General features: G+C 48.1%; 4 protein-coding genes and 1 long non-coding RNA gene across 9 annotated transcripts in view; 3 read left to right on the top strand and 2 right to left on the bottom strand.

Moving 5' to 3' along the window:
• Positions 1-41: 41 nt before the first annotated feature.
• MRTO4 (MRT4 homolog, ribosome maturation factor) lies at positions 42-2,271 on the top strand. Its single transcript, XM_015882317.3, has 8 exons — positions 42-84; positions 595-653; positions 723-826; positions 907-988; positions 1,125-1,192; positions 1,344-1,495; positions 1,743-1,819; positions 1,951-2,271. Exons 1-8 carry the CDS (start codon positions 57-59, stop codon positions 2,119-2,121), a joined length of 741 nt encoding a protein of 246 aa, XP_015737803.2. The 5' UTR covers positions 42-56; the 3' UTR covers positions 2,122-2,271.
• A 198-nt stretch (positions 2,272-2,469) lies between these two features.
• On the bottom strand, positions 2,470-5,784 carry AKR7A2 (aldo-keto reductase family 7 member A2). The gene is made up of 7 exons (XM_015882307.3): positions 5,569-5,784; positions 4,565-4,752; positions 4,044-4,148; positions 3,743-3,839; positions 3,484-3,583; positions 3,008-3,137; positions 2,470-2,923 (listed from the first exon to the last, which is right to left on the bottom strand). The coding sequence occupies exons 1-7, from the start codon at positions 5,765-5,767 to the stop codon at positions 2,762-2,764; spliced, it is 981 nt and encodes a 326-aa protein (XP_015737793.1). The 5' UTR covers positions 5,768-5,784; the 3' UTR covers positions 2,470-2,761.
• Positions 5,785-5,812: 28 nt separating this feature from the next.
• On the top strand, positions 5,813-9,492 carry SLC66A1 (solute carrier family 66 member 1). Of its 5 annotated transcripts, none has more exons than XM_015882310.3 (8): positions 5,813-6,066; positions 6,191-6,376; positions 7,241-7,370; positions 7,456-7,543; positions 8,005-8,159; positions 8,229-8,321; positions 8,636-8,821; positions 9,027-9,492. In XM_015882310.3, exons 2-8 carry the CDS (start codon positions 6,207-6,209, stop codon positions 9,114-9,116), a joined length of 912 nt encoding a protein of 303 aa, XP_015737796.2. In that variant the 5' UTR covers positions 5,813-6,066; positions 6,191-6,206; the 3' UTR covers positions 9,117-9,492. The 5 variants fall into 5 exon arrangements, with proteins under 5 accessions (XP_015737796.2, XP_085365105.1, XP_085365106.1 ...); XM_085508979.1 differs by having other exon boundaries at positions 8,624-8,821; XM_085508980.1 differs by lacking the exon at positions 8,229-8,321.
• Positions 6,736-7,118, top strand: LOC146759882 (uncharacterized). The gene is made up of 3 exons (XR_014931829.1): positions 6,736-6,851; positions 6,895-6,954; positions 6,993-7,118. It is a non-coding gene; the product is annotated as an uncharacterized LOC146759882 (long non-coding RNA).
• A 1,979-nt stretch (positions 9,493-11,471) lies between the features above and the next one.
• CAPZB (capping actin protein of muscle Z-line subunit beta) overlaps positions 11,472-26,014 on the bottom strand; it is a 48,340-nt gene continuing 33,797 nt past the window's right edge. Inside the window, exons 5-9 of the mRNA XM_015882316.2 lie at positions 22,801-22,942; positions 22,151-22,267; positions 15,544-15,609; positions 14,694-14,770; positions 11,472-11,723 (exon numbers count right to left, since the gene is read on the bottom strand). Coding sequence (XP_015737802.1) covers positions 11,636-11,723; positions 14,694-14,770; positions 15,544-15,609; positions 22,151-22,267; positions 22,801-22,942 — 490 coding nt within the window. The 3' untranslated portion in view covers positions 11,472-11,635. The remainder of the gene's footprint in view (positions 11,724-14,693; positions 14,771-15,543; positions 15,610-22,150; positions 22,268-22,800; positions 22,943-26,014) is intronic.

The following is a 26,014-nucleotide window of genomic DNA, read 5'->3' as shown; positions in this document are numbered from 1 at the left end:
CCCGCACATCCCCAGCAGCACCCGCGGTGCCGGGGGGCCTCGAAGCACGGGGAGCCATGCCGAAATCCAAGCGGGACCGTAAGGGTGAGTGAGCGGCTCGGATCGCGGCGTTCCGTCCTCCCCTTCAAACATTAACCATTCAGGGGGATGGAGCACCTCCACTATGAGGACAGGCTGAGGGAGTTGGGTTTGTTCAGCCTAGAGAAGGTTGCGGGGTGACCTCATTGCAGCCTTTCAATACCTGAAGGGAACTTACTCCCAGGAGGGGAGTGAACTCTTGGAAAGGGCTGACAATAGCAGGACACGGGGAAATGGTTTTAAGTTAAAAGAGGGAAGATTTAGGTTGGATGTTAGGGGAAAGTTCTTCACTAGGAGAGTGGTTAGGCCCTGGAACAGGCTGCCCAGGGAGGTTGTGGATGCCCCGTCCTTGGAGGTGTTCAAGGCCAGGTTGGACGGGGCCCTGGGCAACCTGATGTAGTAAATGTGTGTGTTTGGTGGCCCTGCTAGGCAGGGGGGTTGGAACTACATGATCCTTGAGGTCCCTTCCAACCCGGGTCATTCTGTGATTCTGTGAACCGCGTCCCCTCCCCACAGTGTCCCTGACGCGGACGCCTAAGAAGGGACTGGAGGCCAAACAAGCGCTGATCACGGAGGTGAGTCGTGCCCGGTGCGTGCTGCCCCGCTCCACCCCCCATTAGGCCCCGCTAACCGCTGTCGTGCAGCTGCGGCGATGCGTGGACACCTACAAACACATCTTCATCTTCTCCGTGGCCAACATGAGGAACAACAAGCTGAAGGACGTGAGGAACGCGTGGAAACACAGCAGGTGAGCAACAGGATGGGGGATGATGAAGGGGGGTCAACCCCATCATCATCATCATCATCTTCCACTTGGTTGCATTGTAGGATCTTCTTCGGGAAGAACAAAGTGATGATGGTGGCGCTGGGCCGGGAGCCAAGCAGCGAATACAGGGAGAACTTACACAAGGTGGGAGGGAACTCAGTTAGAAACAACCAGCACAGCTGCCCCCGGGGGGGGGGGGGGGTTCATCATCCATGGAGGTGATGAGGGCATTTCCAGCCTTAACTCTGAGTCTCAGCACCTCTGTGCTCCTTTATCACAGGTCAGCGAGCACCTGAGGGGTGAAGTTGGTCTCCTCTTCACCAATCGCACCAAGGAGGAGGTGGATGAGTAAGTATGTGTGTGTGACCGAGCCCATCGCAGCTCATTGTGAGTCCAAAATGCACAACAGGCTGTTCCTCACCTGCTCTGTCATAAAATACCCCCAACCCCCAGCAATCTGCACAGTGCCTCCATTCCTGGGTGTGCTCATCTCCCTCAGGTGGTTCTCCAACTTCAGGAAGGTGGATTTTGCACGAGCAGGGAACAAGGCGACCTACACGGTCAGTCTGGACATGGGGCCCTTGGAGCAGTTTCCCCACTCCATGGAGCCTCAGCTGCGGCAGCTGGGATTGCCAACAGCTCTAAAGAAAGGTACGTGGTGTGAGGGAGCTGCTTCCCTTTCTCTTCCATTGTTCCTATGCAGTCTGTTAAAAAGAACATTCTGTAGGCATTTAGGGTTGAGTTTTGGAGCAAAGTTGGTGCTCAAAGCCTTATCTTCTTCCTGTCGCACCACCTGGCTGCTGCCATAGGAAGGGAGGCAGCCTTGTGCCCTCCTGCAGTGCTGATCCACTAACAAGCCACATTGTGGGGTTTTCTTCCCCTGCTTTTCTTCCTGCAGGAGTGGTGACGCTGCTTTCAGATTATGAAGTCTGCAAAGAAGGGGATATTCTGACCCCCGAGCAAGCGCGGGTCCTGGTGAGCAATGGAACACAATGGAACACAGGCACTGGGACGTGCGCTGTTCCATGTGGTTCTCACAGCAGCTCATCTAAGAGCTGTGTCATTAGGATAATGAGGTGGGATGATGAGTCTGTGTCCTTTCCTAGAAACTCTTTGGCTACGAGATGGCAGAGTTCAAAGTGACCATCAAATTCCTGTGGAGTTCGGAGACGGGCGACTTTGAGAAGCTGGCGGGAGATGGGGAGGAAGAGGAGGATGAGGAGGAAGAAAAGGAAGAGGAGAAAGAAGAGGAAGATGTTGACATCAATGAGGACTAGCAGCAGTCCTTGTGCTTGGACACTAAGCTCTATTTTAGAGCTGAAAGATGAGGATGTTTTCCTTCCCTGCCTGCAGGAGGGCACAACTCAGCATTCTTAAAGGTGATCTAACTCCACCATTTTTATATAAAAATATCTATAAAACCCTCAGATATTGTCGGTGCTGCCTGTTGACACTTGAGTGAGGAATGGGGGATCCATTTCAGGCCCAGATTGGCCTCCACATGTGGAGCCAGCACTGCCCTGCCCAGGGGTTCTACGTCATGAGGTTCAGTTTTAGCTCTGCGGGCATTTTAGCTCAGCTTTATTTCTGAGCACATTAAAGCTCTGCTATAAAGACACAGCGTCTGCATTAGAAAAAAAATGGTTTATTCTCATCCATGCTCCAGATTTGTTATTAACTGAGTGCAGATCTAAAGCCTTCCTTTGATTAAGTGCATTTTGAAATCACAGCATAGATCAAGGTCCCCAAGGGGAGACAGTGTAAGGCATGGCCCCACCTGTAGTGCTGGTAGCGGTAGTGTAGGCACAGGAATGGCTGACCCTACAAAGCTTCATTAATAGGACAAATCGCAGCCATAGGGCAGTGTGGGTCAGTACCTCCTGCTCTGCTCCTCTGCTGGCACTTCCCTCTCTGTCTCTAGCGGAAGTAATTGGGGCAGTCGTGTGCAGTCAGATTCCAGGCTCTGTCAAACGCCTCCACCACAGGAGCAAGCAGCGGCCCCTCCTCGCTGTACTTCAGATTCTGCTCCAGCTGCTCCATGTTGGACATCCCAACGATCACAGCGTCTCCGAGAGAACCCTGTGAAGCCAGAAGGGGAATCACTCACCCCCAGATAACCCCAATGCCTCCCAAGCCAAACTGTGAGTGCTGTCAAACTCTGACCTGCAGCTTGGAGTGGTGATACAACCAACGCAAGGCAGCGGAGGTCAGGCTCGGTGCCTTGGAACCGTAAGCATCTTTCAAAGCTTTTTCTACTAGCTCAATTCCTTCAAAGTTGTGCTTCTTCCAGTACCTGCAAGGAGGCAAAGAGAAATACATCACCATCATTGCCCTCGAGAATCATCAATCCATATTTGAAGCAAGCGTGACAGGCTTTTAAGAGGCTTTTAAAAGCTATTTGTAGCCCCCAAGACTTCTGCAATCCAGCTCAGTCACGAGGCACGGCCCAACTGCCTCTAAAAGGAGGAAGCGAGCTGCTCATTGTCCCCAATCCCTGCAGCCACTGAGACAGGACATGAGGCTGCAGAATCACAGCGTGAACTTGAGCCCATTCCGCTCCCTCCCATCTTATAGCTGGGATTTGTGGTTGTGTTTAAACGCAGCCGACTCCTGGCCCAGCTCAGCAGCTCAGGACACACCTGTCCCTGTAGGCTTGAGCCCAGTCATTGCCAAAAAATCTTCCAGTGGGTTGTCGTGTGTCTTTGTCCTCATACTTGTACTTCCCAGTCAGGAGCCCTCCTGCAAAGTGTCAGCAGCATGTTTAGCGACGCTCCAGCTCTTACACTGCCCTACATGGCACAGCTTTGCCTCCACGCTCCAATCCAGACGACACCTCAACAAACCCTATGGCCTCACACCTGCTTTTAGTTACCCACATCACACCTCCCCTCCCCATACCAGCCAGTGGATTGTAGGCGTAGAACCGCAGCCCGTAGTGTCTCAGACAAGGGAACAGCTCCAGCTCGACCTGGCGGGTGGTTGCGTTGTACATGCCCTGCACAAAGACAAAGCAGGTGGCTTCAAACACGGGCTGACAGCACCAGGATGGGCTCACAGCTCCAGCACAAAGCCTGGCTGCTAAAGCACGACCTGGATCTGCTTATCGGGTCATACCTGGGTGTCATACTCAGCTCTAACCATCCCATAAGGTCCTAAATGAGCAGCTCCTCTGTGCCTATAACACAGGGCTCCCACATACCTGGTACACGGTTGGCATCAGCCAGTTGTTGCACTTGCAGATGGTGCAGATTTCTGCCACCTCCCAAGCTGCGTAGTTGGACAGGCCGAGTTCTTTAAACTTTCCCTGCAGGGAAATAAAAAGACATTCAGATCCAGCTGCTACAACAGCATCGGTACCTACACAGTGCAAAATACATACAGTGAAGGGGACAGCACTGAGATTTAGCCCAGAGTTCTGTTCATCCCCACTGCAATATAACACCAGCCATAAACATAACCCCTATTGCATGAGCTGAATTCACAGCTTTAATTCTCAGGCCAACACAGCTCATGAATTCATCTCTGCCCATTATAATAACATTAACTGGTTCAGTCAGAAAGCAAAGTTCATCAGCTCTAACATTCCCCATCAAAGAGCAAAGGGCACCACGTGAGCAGCTCTTGGCAGCCCCCTGCTCCTTCCCTGCACTGCACAGGGGCACAGCAAGCACTGATAAGGTGTCAGGATGGATTCAAGCGTTGGCCCCAGCTCTGCGTTACCTCCTTGTGCAGCTCGTTGCAGACACGCAGAGTCTCCTCCACCGGGGTCCCGTGGTCGGGGGCGTGGAGGTAGAACAGCTCCACACTTGTCCTCTGCAGCCGCTCCAGGGACGTGTTCAGCTGTGAGCGCACACTGTCCGGCTTCAGCGTCTTCCCATCCCACGGGTTGGCTTTGGTGGCGACTTCCACTGGTAAATAAGGAGAAATGAAGGAGGATGGGAACGGGGCATGGAGTGCTCAGGGTGCTCTCAAAGTGTGTTCTCTATGGAAACACAACATCAGGGGGACCCTGTTCATTGGGGTGGAGGTCTGCCCAGAAAACAAAGGGGCTTTTCCTCACAGATATCAGCTGCACAGCAAGGACTTCACCTCATGGAGCCCCTTCACCTTATGGAGCCCCTTCACCTCATGGAGCCCCTTCACCTCATGGAGCCCCTTCTCCTCATGGAGCCCCTTCACCTCATGGAGCCCCTTCCCCTTATGGAGCCCCTTCTCCTCATGGAGCCCCTTCACCTCATGGAGCCCCTTCCCCTTATGGAGCCCCTTCACCTCATGGAGCCCCTTCACCTCATGGAGCCCCTTCACCTCATGGAGCCCCTTCACCTCATGGAGCCCCTTCTCCTCATGGAGCCCCTTCACCTCATGGAGCCCCTTCCCCTTATGGAGCCCCTTCACCTCATGGAGCCCCTTCACCTCATGGAGCCCCTTCACCTCATGGAGCCCCTTCACCTCATGGAGCCCCTTCACCTCATGGAGCCCCTTCACCTCATGGAGCCCCTTCCCCTCAGGGTCTGGGGGCTGCCATACAAACCAATACAAACCAAGGTCTCTTTCCCTCACTAACACCTCATCCCATCAGGGAAAGCCCTTCACCTCAGGAATCGAGGCTTTTCCTTTCCAAATGAGCCCATTTTACCTCAGCAATCAGCGAGTCCTTTCTCCTTATACCCCATAGGCGCCCCCTCCCCTCACACAACACCGCTTTCCTCCTCACACCCCCATACCCGAGTGCTCCCCGCCGTTCAGCAGCGTGCCGAGGATCCGCTCGGACTCCCCTCCCGCGTACATGTAGGCGGTGTCGAGCAGCCGGTATCCCCGCTGTAGGAAGGCTCTCAACATGGCGGCACTGGCCTCAGGCCCCGCTCGCCGCCCCATCTCCATCGCGCCCAGCACGACCCCCGGCCGAGCGCCGCCCGCCGCCATCTTGCCGCCTCCACTGCGCAGGCGCAAGGAATCAAGCCCCGCCTCAGAACCCGGCGGTGAGTTGCGAGAAAACGGGCGGATTTGGGGTAAAAACAACCGGATTTGGTGCAACGCCGCTGGTTTAGCACTAATACAGGCGGTCTATAAGGAAATCAGCGCGTTTCTGAGGAGAACGGAGCTTCGGGGGGAGGAAAACAGCAAGATAAACAACACCGAAATCCAACCCAACTTCTGCTTTCCCAAAAAGTTACTTTTTCGCCTTAAAAAAGAAGCATTAAATAAAGCAGCGAGCGAACGAGGTAAGGGGGGGGATGGGGAGCGCTGGGTGCCCTCCTTACAGCCAACTACCGCCACCATGACCGTATATATATATAATATATATATGGGTGTTATTGCAGGCTGTATCTCCTTATCTCCCCATAGGTTCCATCCCCCCCATATGGCCGAGGGGTTTTGGGTGCCGCCCCCAGCCGGGAATGGGTCGGACTGTCCCGGCGGTGCCCGCTGGGTGCTGCGGCTGCTGGGGGAGTGCGCCCGGGATGGGCGCGATGTGGGCAGCGCGCTGCTGGGGATCGGCTCCATCGGCTGCTTCGCTGCTGCTGCGCTGCCGTGAGTGAATGGGGTGATATGGGGGTGGGAGGGGAGTGGGGAGGGAGTTGTGGGGGTCTGGGGGCTCTGAGTGCTGGGAAATGGAGGTGGCTTCCAACACAGCCATCCTAAGGTTCAATGAACTTTAAGGACCCTTCCAACCCAACCGTCCTATCGTTCATTACTCTTTAAGGACCCTTCCAACCCAACAACCATCCTATAGTTCATTGATCTTTAAGGACCCTTCCAACCCAGCCATACCCAACCATCCTATGGTTCAATGATCTTTAAGGACCCTTCCAACCCAACAACCATCCTATGGTTCAATGATCTTTAAGGACCCTTCCAACCCAACCATCCTATGGTTCGTTGATCTTTAAGGACCCTTCCAAACCAACCGCCCTATGGTTCATTACTCTTTAAGGACATTTCCAACCCAACCATCCTATGGTTCATTGATCTTTAAGGACCCTTCCAACCCAACAACCATCTTGTAGTTCAATGATCTTTAAGGACCCTTCCAACCCAGCCATCCTAAGGTTCAATGAACTTTAAGGACCTTTCCAACCCAACCGTTCTATGGTTCTATAATCCTTAAGGTCCCTCCTGACTATCCTATGGTTCTATAATCTTTAAGGTCCCTCACAACCATCTTATGCTTCTACATTATCTTCCAGCTCCCTCCCAACCCAACCATCCTACAGTTCTATGGTCTCTAAGGTCCCTTCTAACCTAACCCTTCCAACCCAACCCATTCTAGACTTCTCGTTTCAATCTGTGCTCCAGTTTTTTGCCCTTACTCTCAGTCAGACCTGGGAGCAAGACCATGAGGTCCCAAAGCAGCTTGGAACAGGTTAGAGCTGATGCTTTGTGTCCTTCCTACAGGCAGTTCTACCAAGCCTGCAAGACAGGCATCATGGACCAGGCGCTCTCCATATACTTCCTTCTGGGCTGGCTCGGTGGAGACCTCCTGAACCTCATTGGCTCCTTCCTGGCAAACCAGCTGCCCTTACAGGTACCCCCAGATCCACCCAGCGTTGCCCCCCTGTCCCCAGGGCTGGGATCGGGGTGTGCTCAGATCTCCCGTCCTTGTTCTGTAGGTGTACACTGCTGTGTACTACGTGCTGGCAGACCTGGTGATGCTTTCCCTGTATGGCTACTACAAAGCCAAGAACTGGGGCACAAGAGGTGAGCTGTGACTAATGCCCATCTATGGGGACATAAGTGGGGCAAGGAGACCTTGGGGACACCCACAAGGTGTGGGATGCCCCATTCCTGCTGTTGTTCAGGGCCAAGTTGGGGGTTGGAACTGGGTGATCTTTGAGGTCCCCTCCAACTTAAGCCATTATTTGACGTAAAGAGAGCCCCTCTTAGCCCTGTCCCTTTAGCTGGGTGGGCTGCAGGGTTGGGGCAGCGTGGCAGCAAAAAACCTTGGAGTGATTTTTAACCCTGAACCACAGAAGCTGCTGAGATAGGAGCAGTTTCCTCCCCACTAAGTTACAGATGGCCCTTATCACTGCAAGATAAAAACCCCACATGCCCCACGGCCGGATCCCAGTGCCACAGATAGAGATAAGAGGGCTCAGACCAAACCGAGCCCTGCAGAAGGAGCAACCCATCTCAAGCATCCCTCTCTTATCTCCCCATAGCCACAGCCTCCATCAACGCCGCCTGCCTCCTCTGCCTGCTGGGAACAGCCACGACCCTCACGGTGCTGAGCCACAACACAGACCCAGCCCTCAACCCTGCAGCCTTCAGAGGGAGATCTCTGCTCTCCTTGGGCCTGGAGGGGCCTGGCCCTCAGGTGGGACATGGGGGTGGCTGGGGGTGTGGGTAGCCATATGGCCTTGCTTAGGACTCACCTTATCTGCAGCCCATCAGTAAGACTGAGATCATCGGCTTTGCCATCGGCTCCATCTCCTCCGTGCTGTACCTCTGCTCCCGGCTCCCCCAGATCTACACCAATGTAAGTGAGGGCAGTGGGCAAAGTCTTGGTCTGAACAGGGCAGTCTATTTCTTCCTTCCTTTCTGCTTGCTGGGTGCAGCTCCCTTATTTCTCACTGTGTCACGCTGTGAGGCCCGATTCATTTTCCTTCCCCTCCAACTTAACAGTATTGTCAGCACGGAGCTTTCATTTCTCATCCACATCTGCAAGCAAAAAGGGAACCAAAAGGCATTCAGTTGGTTCCTGTTGTCTCCTTACCCATGGCAGGGTGATTAACACCATGTAGATAGGTGGATTTCAGGGCTTCTTTCCATCTAACGCAGTTCTCCCTCCAGTACCGCAGGAAATCCACGGCCGGAGTCTCCTTCCTGCTCTTTGCCCTGGTGATGCTGGGGAACTTGTTGTATGGCACCAGTGTGCTGCTGAAGAACCCGGAGCCAGGGCAGAGCGAAGGCGACTACATCCTGCATCACCTGCCGTGGCTTATTGGCAGCCTGGGCGTCCTGTCCCTGGATGTCATCGTATCCTTTCCCTTTCCTTGCTTTCCTTCAGGGTGGCGATGGTTTGGGGTTGTGATGTGTGTGATGGTTCCTCCATCCCGTTGCTTGTGACTTATGCAAGAGCTGAATGCTTTGCTTATAGTCACATCCAACGCATTGTTCTTATGGTGCAGATGGGCCTGTTGTGCTGGTCCTCACCTCGTGAAGATCCTTAATGCCTCCTCAGATCTCATTCCAGTTCCTCGCCTACCGCACAGGACGGCCCAGTGCTGGTGAAGAGAGAGAGGCGCTGCTTGCTGAGCATGGTGACAGCTGATGGAGTGACCCCAGTGCTCCTGGTCCTGTCCTCTTCTCTGCCTGGTGCTGGGGAGGGGGGGACTCAGGCCAGCCATGACTTATGCTGCTGAGACCTTCTGCCTGGCCTGGTGGCACGTGAGACCTTGAGCCCCTTTGGTACCAGTGGTGGATCAATGAGAAAGCATCACATACCTCAGGAGGTCACTGAGCCCTGTGGGGTGACCGACCCATCTCAAGCACCAGCACTTTGTGGTTCTTCTGTCGCTGCCTCTGGACTTCTGGAAGACAGGGCAGCACCTGGAACCCTTTGGAATAAAGAAGGGAAGGTGCAGGGCTGCCAAAGTGTTTCAGGTTATGGGTATGGCTCAGACATCCATAAAACATTGCCCCACGTGCCTTTGTGTTCTGTTGGTTCATGTGTCACTTCCTGCCTCTTAATCATTCTCATTAGTCCTCGTTCCTGTGTAATGCTTGGACTCTTCATCTTGTCTCACCCCTGTTTTGTTCCTATGGGATCTGGGGGAAGTTGGTTTGTTGTTCTGATGTCAGACAGGAGCTGCAGCATTCCGACTCCAGGAGGTCAGTGCTGGGAACCGACAAGCACTTGTTGGCATTACCAACATGGTGTTACAGCAAGGGCTGAAAGGAAACCAGCACAGATCGTCCCAGAAAAGGGAACTTTCCCTCTCCTACACTTTCCATGAGCTCGTCTCTTTCTTCCCCTTTTTTCACTCTCCAGCTTTCCTCGCCCTGCCCTCCCAAGGAAGGCACAGAGTCTGGATGCTACGTGGGACTGTTTGATGCCTCTCTAACTGCCACAGCCATTAATTAATTAAAACCAAAGCAGCCCGTGGTTGGAGCTCACCCTTTTTGTTTCCAGACTCCTCAACCTTCCTGAATGGAGAGGGTGAGTTTTTCTCCTCTGCTCCACGGCTGTTTCCCATGCAGGGCTCCCTTGCTGCTCTCCTGGCTGGGCAGTGGCCAAGCACGTGTTAGCAAAGGTTTTCTTAAGGCTGGAAGAGCCTCTACCTAAAGAGATTAAAACAAAAGGGAGAAGAAGGGTTATTCACACAGTGTAACCAAAGCACAAGGGCTGGGAACCCAACTCTCTGCATCCCTGTTCCCAAAGGGGTTTGGGTGTCGCATTGAAATGGAAAAGGCACAGCCATAAACCTGTAGGCCACAAGTATGTTAACACAGCTTCATTTTTGGCTTTAGTGCAGGTAAATGGATTTGGAGGAGGAAAACAAGCCTTGCAAACAAGCACACACAGATGTGTGTTGCTGCCTCTCCCCCACCCGTCTCACACCCTGTTGTTATTAAGCTTCAGGACTTCCCACGAGCTTATCTCCAGCCTCACATAACAGAGAACAAACAGCCCCACACACAGGAGCAGCTTTTTAAGAGCATCATCAAAAAGAACCACCCCACCTGAACCCACCAAGCCCCAAACACCCCCCTTCCAACCCTGCCTGCAAGTGCCAACACAACCAGTGGGTGCCCACTGCCACAAACAGGCCATCCATCCTGCTTATAACAAACACACCTTGCAAGCTTTCTAACATATAAAGCCATATAACGCAGGAGATATTTGCATCACTGCTGGGCTTGGTGATCCCAAAGCCCAACAACAAAACCATCACATCCAGAAGCATTTAAAGAACCAATATCAAATCCAGAACCAACCCCAAGCAATGCAACAGGAAGGAAAGAAAGAAGGACGACACCAAACTGCACACACAGCATCCTGGGATTTGTTTTTATTTTCTTTTTTTTTAAGTCTTTTTTTCTCTTTATTTTTTTTAGTATGGAGGCTCAAGTATCAGATGTAGATTCAATTTAAGCTTTACAAAAACAAAAGAAACACCCCCCAAAAAAAAAAAAATCAAAACCGAACCAAACCCCATTAAAAACTGACAGGAAAAAAAAGCGCCTTGGAACCAGGCTATAGAAGAGCAGAAGGTTCAGCAGGTCTCCTAATCAACGTCTCCTTACACATCTGGTTTAGTCAGTATAGTACAACACCAAGGAACACCCTCTCTCTTCCCTCCCTCCCATCAGCCGTTACCCCTGTGCCCGACCCCCCCACCCCCATCAAACACACACGTGGAATAGATAATTTCTGTTGGTTGTTCCAGTTTTTCCTCTTTCACACACCACAGTCATTTAATAAATCGTTTTTGTTTTACATTTTTTACACCAATGTAACAAAAGGCAGGAAAGGGGGGGGAAAGACAGACGATGATCCGTGTGTATGTGTATAAATGGGGGAGGGTGGAATAGAGGGGGGGGAAATAATACATGGACGTCTACAGAAACAAAGCCTAAGGTCTCAATAGTAAAACGTGGTGCAAAGTAGGCCTCAGAGACTGAAAAAGTTTGTACAGCTTTATTCATGGGGAGAAGATGGCGTTGCATGAATAGTATTGAATGCAAATCGTGACGTGACGTAACAGAAAAGGTCGGGGAGGGGGATGGAGTTTTCTAAGAAAGGAATCTAACGAGTGCATGGCATGTCTTGTTAGCATGAAGAGTACTTTAACTTTGCTGCTTTCTCTTCAAAGCCTCCACCAGGTCGTTTTTAAGAGCTTCTTGTTTTGATTTGTCTGCAAAAGTCTGCACAGACCTGTGGGGAAGAAGGAGACAGCAAGTCAGAATCAATGCTCTTCGGTTGGTTCGCACACCATGGGAGCAATAGCAGAAGCACCTCAACCCAGGCTTAGAGAAAACAAAACTCAGCTCGCCTGTTTAATACAGGAAAAAAACAGAAGGCAAAGTGAACACTTCAGTGCATATGTCAGAGAGGAGTTAAGCCTAGAGCAAGGGCTGCACCAAGAGACGCTCCCAGCAGTTGCAACCCACCTCCAGCTGCTGGAGGGGGAATCCCACTGTTTAATGTTACAGGTTGGAATAAAACCCCCAGTACACCACCAGCAAAAGGTGTTAGTGCTCTCACTCTCCAAAGGACCACGATAGGAAGGTGGAGAAGTCCAGGCTCTGCCCAACCAAGAGGTGAAATCCCAGCTCTGAGAGCTCCTGAGCCTTCCTGCAGACTGTTCACCCAGGATGGAGCAGCCACGTCAAATCCTCTCTCCAGCACATTCAATAATGGGAAAAGCACCCAGAGTTTGTCCTTGGATTTGCTTTTCCAGCTTAAACCTTGCCTACAGTTTACTGCAGGGCTTCCTTTTTGCTACCAGTTTGGTTACAAACAGCCTCCCAGCCATCTGGGCTCACTATAACCACAGAGAAACCTCACTTTCTGATGGTAAAAACTTCCAGCTTCAAGAGAACAAACTTAAACATGACCATCAATGGAATGACCCTACAAACACAGCAGCAGCTTGGTAGGGTTTCTCCCCCCCAAAAGCCATATTTCACACCCTCCTCTGTGCTCCAAGCTACCTCACTTTGCCTGGATGCCATCTGTAAACAAGGCTGCTCTGTGTCTCAGTTATTTTTCTAACAGTTATTTCCATTCTCTGGTCTCTGGAGACTTTCACCGCCTTAATGAAAATATATACATTTTCTATTTGCATTTGTCACAGGTTAAAGAAGTGGTTCTCGGTTCCATTATCAACAAACAGTGCATTTTCCCCTTCGTCAGCTGAATACAGACAACATCTGTAACTCATTACCAACTGGAGTGGAAGGTTAAATTGGCTCAGGGTTAGTCACTGGACATTCAGAGCTCCAGAGCAAATGAGAGCATATGAACAAATCCCATTGGAGGCCATGCAGGGCACTCAGCAGAGCCTGAGTAGGTCTGGATTTTCAAGCTGAAGATACACCAAGCACTAGATGTGCATGTAGGGGAAACTGACTCAAAAGTAGCACAGACATCTTGCCCAGACATTCCAAATGTTATTCCTTTCTGCAAGGAGGACTTGAAGATTACAAGGAATCTCTCCATTGGAGCAATGTACCACAGCTGTAATAACTCAAGGTGCACAAAGGACAGAGTCCCAGGGCTCATGGAGGCAGTAAGTCCAAGCTAACAGCTCTCTAGGTAAATGACCATGTGCTCCTTTCTTGCTCCCGAGCTACAGTGCAAAGTGGTAAATGCTGCCCCATTTCAGAGCGTGACATTTCAGGTCTCAAGTCAAACCACACACGTTTAGTTGGCTGTATTAAAGAACAACCCCTGGGTGAAAGATGGGTCAGATGTTGCTGGTCAGTCTGCGGGAGTTAGGGGTTAGTTCTGCCCTCAGTTATCATGCAGAGGTCTCGGCTGGGTGAGTCCTGGTTTAGTGCTGGTTGTCACACCTGGCAGGGTACCTGGATTGGTTTAGTTATCAGGCTGGATGTAGATCTGGCGCTGGGTCAACACTTGAGATAGTTCCCTCTGCAACTGCTTATACTTTTGGTTGTCGGGGATAGCATCAATAGATCTACAGAGAGCAGTTTAGAAACGAGGGGGGTAAACAGGGAAAAGAACAGTCAGAAGAAATCGGTAACACAGAGCCGGTATTCTGGAACCCACTGGAAGCAAAACTGAGGGAGGAAAACTGTCAAATCCTAAGTGGGAAGAAACAGGAGAAAGGCAAGAGGGAAAAGCACAGCTGGATGCTCTGCGTGTTGTGAGCAGATCATCTCAGCACTGCACAAAGTGCCACACGAGCCCACGGGGAGACACAGGAAACGTTTGGCTGTAAAATGTGAAGGCCACGTTCACAAGGAACAAAGTCTGCAGGATATTCTTCGTGCTAAGATACGATTCCTGGTTAAAGCTCTGCACGCAGCAAATGGAAATCTCGCTTGGAAAGCTGGGATTTGGAAAATAAAAGGTAAAAACAAAACCAGAAAAGCTGCTTTGTCATGATGCTGTCGACTCCTTCTGGCCATGCACAGATATTCAGATACTCAGTCAGCTCCATTATTCCATCATCTGAAGAAGAGGATATTGATTTCCCCACCCTGTATTTCAGAACAGGAGGGAAGAGCAGCACACATCTGTGCACCACTTGGATATTACCCACTGTGCATAGGAGCTCTATGTGCAGCTTAAAAGGAAAAGATTTGGCATCACATTTCTACACTTTCCTCTCTACAAGCACGAGAACCACCAGCTTGGGATTGCTATACAAAATGACATGAGAAGGGGCTGAAAAGCAGATAGTTTCCCTGCAGAAAGGCACAGAGGGCTCATTCACTTCATTTGTATGTTATATTTTGATCAGAGGTATTGAGAGAAAGCCAGAATTTAAAACAAAGCCTAAATATCACAAGCCATTTACTGTCATTACTTAATTCTGGGACTGTCTGTCTTTAAGAAAGCTGCAAAGAGAAGTCAGAATTTCAGGGCTACTTTCAGAACTGTGCAGAATAAGGCTCCCAATTAACAGTGGTTCAACAAGCTGCTAATTGAGCTGGTTTCTTCCTGGTGAGGGAATAAAGGATTTAAACCCTGCAGTTACAAAGTAGAAACGTTCCCCAAACTCCACACAACAAATCAGCACAGTGAGGTGAGTCATTAAACGTGGAAAGGCTTTGTGTAGGAAAGGGCAGTGCCAGCAAATGAAAGCAGATGACTGCTGGGGAAATAGAGCCACAGGCACAATGAGGGGGACAGATGTTCAGCTGGAGGGCTCCTTACCTCAGCCCATTCACAATGTCCTTTGTTTTTCCAAAATAAATCTCATTCAGTGTACTTCTGATTTTGTTTTCCATGTCCTAGAAAAGAAAAGTATGAAATCAGTCTTTAGGCCGTTCAGCTGCTTTCAGGACTGTGGCACTTACACTCCTTTGTGTAGCTTACATATTCACCTCAACGTTCAACATTATGGCCCTCATCTCTCTGGTCTTATCCAAGTTTAAAAGGCTTAGCTCTGTTATTGCCCAATCCCGAATGTTACTCCATGAGATGGCTGTTCTGGGCCACAAGAGGGCAGTTTCTGCCCACCCATCTTTGTTTCTTTCCTGCATACAGCAGCAAAAAAAGTGCATTTCACCTCTATTTTACATGGTAATTTCCAAGCACTGAACAGTCACCCAACCCCAAGTCTTCAGTGTCACCATGCTGAGCACATGAGACCTACAGGTGCCATAAAACCATAATCAGAACCAATAATTCCAGTCGACTTAATAAGCACTCAATTGCATTTCTGAGTTCTGAATAACACACCCTGCCTTCAAATAATTCTGCCCTAAAAATGACTGTAAAAACAATCAGGGGGGCAGGTTGTTGTTTGCTGGTTCTCAGAACAGTTTCTTTCATAGGAAGATTACTGCTCTACTGACCACATGCAGATGGTCCTTTTGCATCTACAGAGGGTTGGAGGATGTGCCAGGAGATCTGAGCCACCAGACACTGAGCACCATTGAAACCACTAGGTGTGCTACAGTATAAACCAATAACTTGCTTGTGAAGCAAGCAGAACCCAAGGTTCTTCAGCATGGGTGAGAACCTACAGCAATCTCAACCTACAGTGGCTGCACAGCCTTACCTCTACCAAGCGTCCAATATTGGCTATGTGTGGAGAAGAGTCGCTCACAGTCTCATCTTTCTCCATCTGTTAAGAAAAGACACAGATCCATCAGTGATATGGGAATCTGATGACACATGCACGACAGCTTTACTTCTCAAAATAAGGAGTAAAAGAAATAGATCTCAAAATCCTGGATAACTCTATTATTTCAGTGTGCAGAGATGTAAAATACTGAGAAATTCCCTGAGCTACACCAAGACTCACATGTTGATAACAGAAACGTGGTGTAATGAAAGCCATGAATCAAAGCAAAACCCTGCAGTAGGCTCCTGGTGTAGACAGGCACAACAAAACTGCCATTCCCTGCCTACTAAGGGGCTGCAGGAGCTGCACATGGAGCAGGGCAAGCAGCAAAGGAGCACAGCAGGTGGATGCAAAAACAAGGCTGCTGATGAGATGCACACAAGGACGGTGCTGTCAGTCTAACTGCTGGGAACTATCTCTGCAAAAACAACTGTTTCTTCTCATCTTCATCTCTATTTCCAACCACACGTGGGGCACAGTCTCTATCTGCAGGATTTCCTGGCAAATGAAGTCTTAGGTATTACCAAAACCAAACCAACTTAGCAGATGTTTGCCCACTGGGGGAATAAGTGCTGATTGTTAAGTATGGAGGGGAAAGAAGCAGAAGTGAATCAGAGTTGGCCCAAGGTTAAGTAACATCACAATACCACACTCTTAGTACTGCTTGAACAGGAGACAAGCACCAACCCAGGTGAGATTTTCCATTACAAAGACTGAAAACTGGAAGCTGGCACTGCAGAATGCCATGTTTTCTATGTTTAATCTGCCTTTATCCAACACAATGTTCACCCAGGGGCTGTGGCTGGCTGTCCATGATCTGCAAGCTTCAGTTGCTAAGGGAAAAGACAATCTTCCCCTGTTCCCAAGATGAGAATCCTGGCTAAGAGCAGACAAGCTGTTGAGCAATCAGACCCAGGAACCTCAGATGACACAAGATGTGCTGAGATGGCATGGAAAAGAAAAACAACCAAAAACTGGGAGAAAAAATGTACTGGGAAGAACAGCCTTCAAAGGGTTTCACTAATCCCACTGAATTCTCTTATCCATCTGTTCATATCCCTCCCTCAGGGTAGAGTTTAAATATCTGGGCCAGCTACAGGTTTCTTCTAATAAGCCAAGTCTCTAACAGGCTTAGGGAAGCATGTAATTTAGTTGGAACCCTGAAGGCAAAAGATAACCCAGAAGGGGGGGAGAAAAAAAGTAAGAACGTTTAAATTCTTCCTTTAGATTACAGTCAGATTGTTTACATGTAATGGAGACACATTGCCTGAAGAACGGATCCAAGAGAAGGAGAATATAAATGTGAACTATGAAAACACACACGCATACAAGTTACGGTGAGTTCGGGATCTATCAGTAAATGGAGCAGATCTGGGGCTGCGGGGCAGCTGGCAGTGGGTCATTGACTTTGACAAGCTCCCCACTGTGTCTCCTCCACACCTGGACACGCCAGCTTCATTGGTAAGAAACAGCAACTGAAAATAGAATTCTTTTCAACGCGTATTATTACGTCTCCATAAAATCTGCTGCCAGAAGGAAAACATTTTTTATGTGCTGTAGAAGCCCAGATGTTACGAGAGGCTGTTTTAATGGAGTTCAGAGTCAGTAAGCAGCCGTGTTATACAAACAGCAGAGTTGTTGGGATTTTTAAAGGTTCCTTCCATTGGTTGTCACTGCACGGACCCAGGCAAAAAGCCTACAGCTACTTAAATAAAGGGGTTAATTTGCTCAGAGGGGAAATTCCATTCTCTAAGTTGATGTTAACAAGCAGCTCGTCTTCCCACTATCCCTCCCCATCTGCCACTGAGCTCAGCCAAAAGCCCTAATGCTCCACAAGGAGCCAAGTCCCATCTCCATGGCCTGGTCTCTCCCATTTGAGGGAGATGCTGCCTGGCTTCCTTGCCTCGTTTCCCCAGCCATCTGCTGCAGGTCTGACTCAAAAGGAAACCGGCTCTTCTGGGCATATTAAGCTCTCGATGGCTGGCTGATCACTTGGGTTGTTTCCTGCATGGAACACAGCGGCTGTTTGGGTTTTCTGTAAATGTTATTTGGAGGAAGAGTTAGCGCTGAATGAGAAACCTAAGTTGGATAAACACTGGTTCATCATGAAAGCATCTAAGAATACGAGAAAGATAAGAGGGAAACTCATCCACATCGCTCTGAAGAGCTGACGACAAACAGCCACAGCTGCTCTGGCCATGGAGCGACGTGAAAATCTCCTTAATGAAACACAAACAGACCAGCTTGAGCTGAAGGCTCCCAAGCCACAGGCAGTGAGCAGGCTGAGGTCTCCAGGTGGAAAATATGCGGAGTTATTTGGATATCAATGAGGCAAAAATTGGCCCTTTTCTCAAACACTTATTTCAAACCCTAACCAGATAAACGAAGGCTGTGAGCTCCACATAGCTTGTGGTCATGTAGAAATCAGCCAAGAGCTAACCTCATCCTTTCACGGCCTTCAAGCACATTTATTCCCATCAGTGTTAACCAAACAACATCCTCTACCCTTTACCAAACTGTACCTTCCAAAACATGAGCAAAACCAGTCCTATTACACCAGCTCTCCATGCTATCAGCCCATATTTGCTCATCTCTTTTACACTCTCTCATCCTAAATCAGTAAAACCTTCATGCCAGGTGAAGCAGAAAGTTTCCTTTTCCTGTACAATTACTTCTCGGTACATCTCTGCTATTCTCTGCACCCCAAAATTCCTCCAAGAGTTGGGACAATGGCATAAGGAGACTGACAGCTACAGCTTACAGATCCCTCTGTTGGAAATACACTCCTGAACACCCCATTCTGCCTCAACATCTGGAAGTCAGTGGGATAGGCCTTTACATGAAAGCTCAGCTTGATGAAAATATATGACTTGCCTAATTGCAGAGCACTAGCCCCAGAGGATTTACCTATTATGATAAATGGCAGAATGTCTCTGTTGGTGCTTTATTGAGCGGTAATATATCACAGAGCACATCTTCCTGTGCGCAGGAAAAGCTCAGATTGCAGCAGACCAGCCTTCATCCAGCTCTGCAAAACGTTCCACCTTTGCTACAGAGTATTTCAAGCACAAAAATCAACACACATCTGCGCTGCTTTAATCTGAAATCCCAGGCTTCGCTTCCTCTACAACTTTATATCCTCCCCTTCCCATACCTCCAGATGTAAATAAACTCCAGGTTTGGAGACAACGTCTTCCTCAGTGAACTGGCACTTCCTCACAATGCTCACCCAGGCTTAGGAAACACAGACGGGTTCTTTGTGCACAGCAGGAGCTCAGCAAGGCACCTGTTGGCCTTGCTTTTAAGGAGGGGGGCTCCAGAAAGCTGTCCAACAAAGTGCACATTTGATTGTTTGCCAGAAAGCTGGAAGGTTTCTTTCTACTTTGCATAAAATGAAACAGGACCATAGAATTGCTCTGAGTGAAATTAAAGCGCAGCCTGATGCAAGCACAAAGCTTGGTCAAAGCAGCACGGTACCATGGTGGACAGCACAAGTAATTGCAGCACACACTGAGGATGGGACCTTAATGTCTGTCAGACAGAGAATCATGTGCCAAGCATCTGGCTCGAATCAGGATGGGGTGGGAGCTACCTGCTGCCATTGGAGTATGTGCATGGTAACCAAAAAGCTGCTGGCATTTTTCATTCCCCTGTAAGCACCACTCCTTGTTGCAAATTGAAGGCAGTGTGTCCTGTCCTTTCCTCTCCTCTCAGACGTACAGCACTTCAATCTGTGGCCCCTCATTGACGCAGACAGCACAGAACATGCCGAGTTCCTTTCCAAATTCCAGCCTCGCTCCCTGTATTTATTGAAGCCTGCCAGTGTCAGATGTGAGCTGGGAGCTGCTTCCTCCATCCTGGCTGTGGTGCAGCAGCTCTGCGCTCTCTTGAACAGCATCCAGGCTTGTCCCCAGAACACAAGCTGCCTGGAGAGCACTCTAGTTGCAGGAACAGGCCTCTATCTGACTTTTCTTGCCTTCTGGGGCAAGACAGTAGCAATGGATATTGAATGTACAAAGCGAAAGCCTGAAGTTCTCATTTAGAAAACCATCAGGCTAAGTGAAGCTACACAAAGAGCTTCAGCCTCCCAAACCAGGACAAGCTCCTCAGTGTCTCACATCTCTCCCTCCTTATTCTGTCTACTTACAAACATAAAATGCTGTAGTCTCCCATTCCAAACAAAGAGACAAAACTAAAGGAGACACAGGACAGGGAAATGACTTCTGAGTAATAACTACCCAGAACAGAACTTGCCACGGCCCCAGGTCACGTATAATACTGAGATACACAGCATCTGGGGACAAGGCAGAGGAAAAAAAGGTTTTAGTCTTAAGAAATCTCTGCAACATTCAAGAAGAGCCTAAACAGGAGGATTTTAGGCTCTTACTTTCATATCCTTCCACAGTACCGTGCTGTCCGCTCATAGAACAAACAGGACTGCCTGACTGCTTGCACCCTGTGTCATCTGCAAACATCAGGACGGGGAATTACTGAGCAAGTGTTTCCATTTGAAGCTACAAATGCTCCCCACAGCATTTCAATGCGAGCCATGCCCAGCTCTTGGAAGCTGCCAGAGGTGGTGAATTAGGAGGCATTACATGAGCTGTTCCTTTGCGCCTGCTGCTGGCCACCAACTTAATCATTCCAGTCATCACTCGAAAAATACCCGATTTGCAGCTCGGAGGTGAAACTGGTTTCAAAGTAATGGCTCTCAACAGACTTCCCTTTCCAAGCACTGAAAGGTTCTCCCTGCCATCAGCATTTAAGCCAGGATATTACGAAACTTGTGAACACTTCAAAAGCCTGCACTGAAACACAAGGACATCTGCTGTTCGCATTTTAGGATCAAAGGTGGTCAAGTAGCTTCAATGTTGAGTTGACCAAAAACATGAACAATCTACTCTAGATAAAGGCACTTTGTAATGACGGTTAGAACAGCTTACTGATGCTGTCAGACAGCGACGTGTCATTCACATGATAACTACAACCTACTGTCAGTGTATGAGCTCACTGTAGACTGTATGAAAAGCCCACCAGGAAGCAAAAATAGAACTGCTGTCCCATTAAGCGTATGGTGGCATCTGCAAAGCAGAGCTCTCCAAGCCCAAAGCTAAATGCTAAAACTCAAGTTTCCATTGTTTGTGCAGGAGCAGTGCATCATTACCCCAGTGGCTCCTTTATGGTTACTTACATTGGAAGCAGGCCCCTGCTTTAATGCATCACATATGAATTAAATGATCTGCTGTTCAAATGATGACAGAAGCATGAATCTCCTCGCTAAAGCTGAGAGAGTGAAAGTCAAACTAAACAAGGCCTAGGAGTTCAGGCCAAGGTGTACTGAGGACACCCATCCTCAACAGACTCTTGTTTTCCTTGGCATAGCTCTCACACACCATAAGTCCATGGCCAGAGTCAAGCCCTTGGCGTCCACTTCACAGCTATGATTTAAAGCATTAGGAAGGCCTGTGATTAAATATTTGTCCGGGTCACCATAACTCGAGTGTAATTACTGCAAACATTCTAAAAGAGTACACAATGCTCAAAAACCATCTCCAGATGCTTCTTTTTCCCTTTCCTGTTATTTTTCCTATCAGTTTCTTCTGTAAGTCAACAAGGTGGAAAGAAAAATCACCCAGGTCTAGGGCAAGCTTCCATGTCTGCAAGAGTAACACAATTCAGTTCCTTCCGATGATCGTAGACCCTTTGTTCCCTTGCCTGACTCAAACCTGTACAAAACCACAGGCTGCTTAACAGAGTCTGCATTGTCCTTTGTATCGAAAGCAACAGGCTGCCCTGGGAAGTCTCATAAAGGAGTTTTAGCAACTGCCAATCTCTCTAGTCACTCATGACCACACAATATGCCTCCTGTCCCCCTGAGTTTATTACTCTTTTCGTGTCACTGACTTCCACAACCCAGATCTTAAACAACCCCAATTCATGCAGTACAGAGACAGCAACCTCTGGCAGGTGGCTGGGGCAGAGGCACCTTCAGGCAATGCACTCAGCTCTGCCAGAGCCTTTGACAGCAGTGCAGCCTAACAGTCACCATTCTGGCACCCTCCCTCTGAGAAATGGCTTTCTCAAGGGGAAGCCAAAGCAATTTGAGCTGGAATAAAAAGCAAATGCTTAGAAGACATGTCATTTTTTATCACTGTCCTGGTACTGCAGGACTAAAACACTAAAGAAGGATACAGGCAAATACTGAAAGCCTTTCAGAACAGAACTGAAGGTCTAAGCACAATATAGGGCTGGCTGCAGTGACCACAAATTAAAGACTTAAATGAACATCTAAGCTCCCGCTGAATGCTTTGTATTTCTAATTGAAAGTTACAGTGCCATCAAGCCAAATTCAAGGGGCTTCCTGGTAACCACACACTTGTGCCTTATATTCTTCAGTAGAGTGCACAAGCAGCATGAGAACAGACGTTGATCCAACACCTCACAGAATAAGCTTTCTGTTCCTGACTGAGGCTACCGGGTATATAAATAAGGAAAGGCATGCAGGGTCTGCAATGTGCACCGGCGCAGTATGCAGGCGTACCTGTCTGGTAAGGCTCCCGCCAAGGTTCATGGTACCAGAACCAGTTTTATTAGTCTGCAGCCACAGCATCACTGTGGAGGTCAGCTTGTAATGAGCAGTACGGCCGCTGGATTTCTCCTGCAAAAGGGAGGAAAAAGGAAAAACACAAAAGGTTACAAACCCTCCAGAAACTACACAAGGTGGCTGAGCACAGAGGCTCCACGAGTAAAAGGACAGATGCATGTAACTGCAGTTACAGGGCACAGCCTGCCTATTAAAAACAAGCACAAGTTTGCCTATTTTCCCAGTTCTCCAAAAGCAAAATCTTGCTGGAGCAATTTAACCTCCCGTTACCTCGTTTTTATTACCTAATTAGTGATATTTATCTGTAAACCTTTATGTTTCTTAAGAGGGGGGAAAAAAAATCATCTCAGGATCGCAAGTACAGAAAGCAACATACCTTCAATTCTTCTGGGATTCTTTTTGATTACAGGCCTGACTTATCTCTATCCAAATTGCTTCGGGGAATTTTCAAAATTAACAGGGGAAAGAAGTTTACAGCCCCGAACACAATATTGCATTGTTCAGTGGAACACCTGTGCTCGTTAATTGTCTGGAATTAACTGGGTTTTGTTTTCACTTAGGAATATCAGCTGCCCCAGAGGCTGTACCTGAACCTCCACCACGTGGATGGAATCCCAGCATCCCTTAATCTTCTTTGATCCATCTCCAGCTTTCTTAATGAGGATCACACCGGCAAAACCATGATCCAGATCCCAGAGGTAGACAGAGGAGACTCCACCTTCGAAATACCTGCAGGATGCAATCCAATAGGCGTGTTAACAGAAAGCAGGATCCAAGCTGGAGTCAGATAATCATCTTATATAAGCAGAACCTCTACATCTTAACAAAGATCTTTTGATTGTAAGACGGCCCAGTCTCAATGGTTAGATACCTAGAAACAAAGCAGTTGACATAATTTTATGATACACAGATTTTAATTGCAACAAGACCGTGTATTTCTCTAAAGGAAAATAAAAGTCTAGTGAGAAACAGAGCAAGCTGCACATTTCTACAGTACTTTAGCAAACAGTCCCTCTGATTCCAATTAACTATAACAGCTGGTGAAAGCACAGGCTACAAAGCAGGCTGAGTAAGGCTTTATTTTTTACAGTTTTTGAATCCTTTTCCTCTTTTTCTTTCTCCATTGAGCAAGTCTGGAAGTTCCTTATATCACAGTCTGCTAATTAAGACGAAAGGGAGCAAGTAGCAGCTTTATGCTGCTATCTTAAGAGTTTGGGTGATGCTGACTTACTGACTGCAAACGCAGCTGAACTGAAACCAAAGTCCTCATGAACAAAGGGATGCTGTCTAGGTTCACATCATACTCCAGCTTCAGATACAGCATACAACAGACAACAAGCTAAACCACCTCAACCTCACGTTTCTGGTAGCACAAGGTGTATACTAAGAAAACTAACAAAGCAATGACACGTGCAGAACTCAGCTGCTTTCTAGCACTGGTGCTCTGTATTCCTGCTTCTTGCTATACAAGCAACATGATCACAAAGATCTTCAAGTGGCTGCAAGTTTCTCCTCTCCATCAAGAAAGGGAAGCATCGCCAACATGAAAAACGTGTTGGAGCCTCCCACCTTCGTGCTCCCCTCCTTTCTAAACACGAGCCTGGCAGTTGTTAATGGCACTTCAGATGTGATTTCACTGTGCATTTTGGGCTTGGCATATCAAAGTGCTGCAGGTTCAGGAAAACCAACCCATCATCTTCCACAAGCTGGGCAAAAAAACATCAGGAATGTATTGCAAATAACCTATGTTGCTTTGAACACTTGATCTGCGTCTACAGACCGGTCCAGCATGCTGTTGGAAGGCCGAGTCACCAAAACAGCCCTGATTCTTTTCAACTGTGTGCATGCGTAACTGTATAATTGAAGAAACAACCACACACAGCACTGTCCCGTGACATTTGTTAAGGCACTGCCTTTAAAGGAAAGCCCTGTGCTCTGCAGGCGTGCTGAAGCCAGACTTCCAGCAGGCAATTTGAACCTAACAAACCAACAAACACCCTTTTTATGTCCCCAGGGGAATTCACAAGTGGATTTTGGTTAATGCAGTTAACAGGAATTTCAGGACCTCAGCAAACTAAGTTCTGGTTCTGATGTTAAGTTCTGATGCTTCCTTTGACAGAAGGGCTTGAACCAAAGGCCAGGGAGCCCAAAGCACTGCCCACTTCCACAGCAAGTTTGCTTAAAATATTAATATAAGGAATAAGTGAATTAACTCAAAATGAACTGGAAGCCTCTGAGAACATTACCATGTATACAGAGTTTCCCTATTACCCACTTTATGAGCTTGCTACGAGCATGAAACATTAATTAAGAGAGAGACCAAAACAAGGCTTTGGGAAATTCATTCTTACCTACTGTACTTTGATCCTAATGACATGAAACAGGAAAAAAAAAAGAAGAAATGATTTTTATGTGGTTCACCTTTATGAGATTTTACATAAAGGCTTTTGTGGGTATTTTAAGAATGTGCTAAAATGTTGTCTGAAACCACATAAAATCATCTGAAGAACCCCCCGCCAGAACTAACAGCGCACACATGGAAATGCTTTAACTTGCCTTTGTATATTTAATGAATCAAATATAGCATTAATATTGTTTTAAATACTAATGTGCTACTTCATTGAAGTCGCTTTGACACAGTATATGGGCACTGGGTGATTGAACCATCATGAATCCAAGGCACGCTGGGATGAATATGACCCAAAGCTTTCTCTGTGTCTCATCAGTCCACAACCATTCCACTCATTCCTCCTTCATGGGGAGAAAAGCTACAGAAAAGAAGACATTTTTTAGAGTCCTCATGCTGCAAATGCACTGAAGGGAGATTTCTGAAGACTATTTAAAGCCAAGAAAGTCATGTTTGGAGGGGGGAACGTCCCTTGAAACCTTGAAATTAAGAAGTAAGACAGGTTAATTGGCTGCTGCATAATAGAAAATGGGATGACAGGTAGATTGGTGGGGATTTAAAGCTACATTTGCTGCAAGAAGGTTGGGTTATCTCCAAGAAACCCCTTCAACTATGATTGAAATATACATATATATATTTACTAAAAGCTTCCATCTCTTTGGGCCAGATCCTACCTTTCCCTACAGCAAAATTAAGGGAACAACAGAAATTTTGTTTTATAGATAAAATATAGATATTATATAGATATTTATGCCATCACTCACAGCCCTCTATTGCTCAGCAAGAGGTCACCATGCTAATGCTACCACCTGCTCTGAGGACAGCCAGTGCTCATTCACCTCCAGTATAACCACCTTTTATGTGGCTGCCCAAGAAGGTGACTGAAAGCCATAAGCCCAACATAACCCCTCGCTTTATTTCCTCTGCAAAATTCAGTCTAGCATTTCACTCAAAACCAATTCTAGCTCTAAAGCCGTGATCAAACACTTCAGCTCTATATCCGCTGCTCATCAACCACAGAGCTCCTGGAAAAAGCTGTTTTGCACAAAAAATGTCACACTTAGGGCTGACCTACTTTACGAACGCAAGAAGAAAGGAAAGTATTTAAGCTAAGAGTGATCCAAAGCTTTATGAAGTGTTTGAAGTTCCAGAGGGTGGAGATGCAGGATGGAAATTTGTTTAAGGAACCTGAGCTGTATCCATCAGACAGAAGCTGTGGCCAGAACAAAGCGGTGACTTCAAGAGGGACCTGACTGATTCCTTGGTATAGGACAGATTCATAACGTTACCACTAAGGAACACATCAGGAAAGACACCATAACCTTCCCGATAGCATTCTGCTTCCCAGAAGCCTTATAAATGAATGTTGAGAAAATGAATTTCCATCACACGGC

Source organism: Coturnix japonica, chromosome 9, assembly GCF_054131305.1.
Source record: "Coturnix japonica strain WE chromosome 9, WE-NBRP24, whole genome shotgun sequence".
In the NCBI taxonomy this organism is placed as follows: Eukaryota; Metazoa; Chordata; class Aves; order Galliformes; family Phasianidae; genus Coturnix; species Coturnix japonica.
Note: the sequence above shows the minus strand (reverse complement) of the source record. Positions and strands in the feature narration are given on the sequence as shown.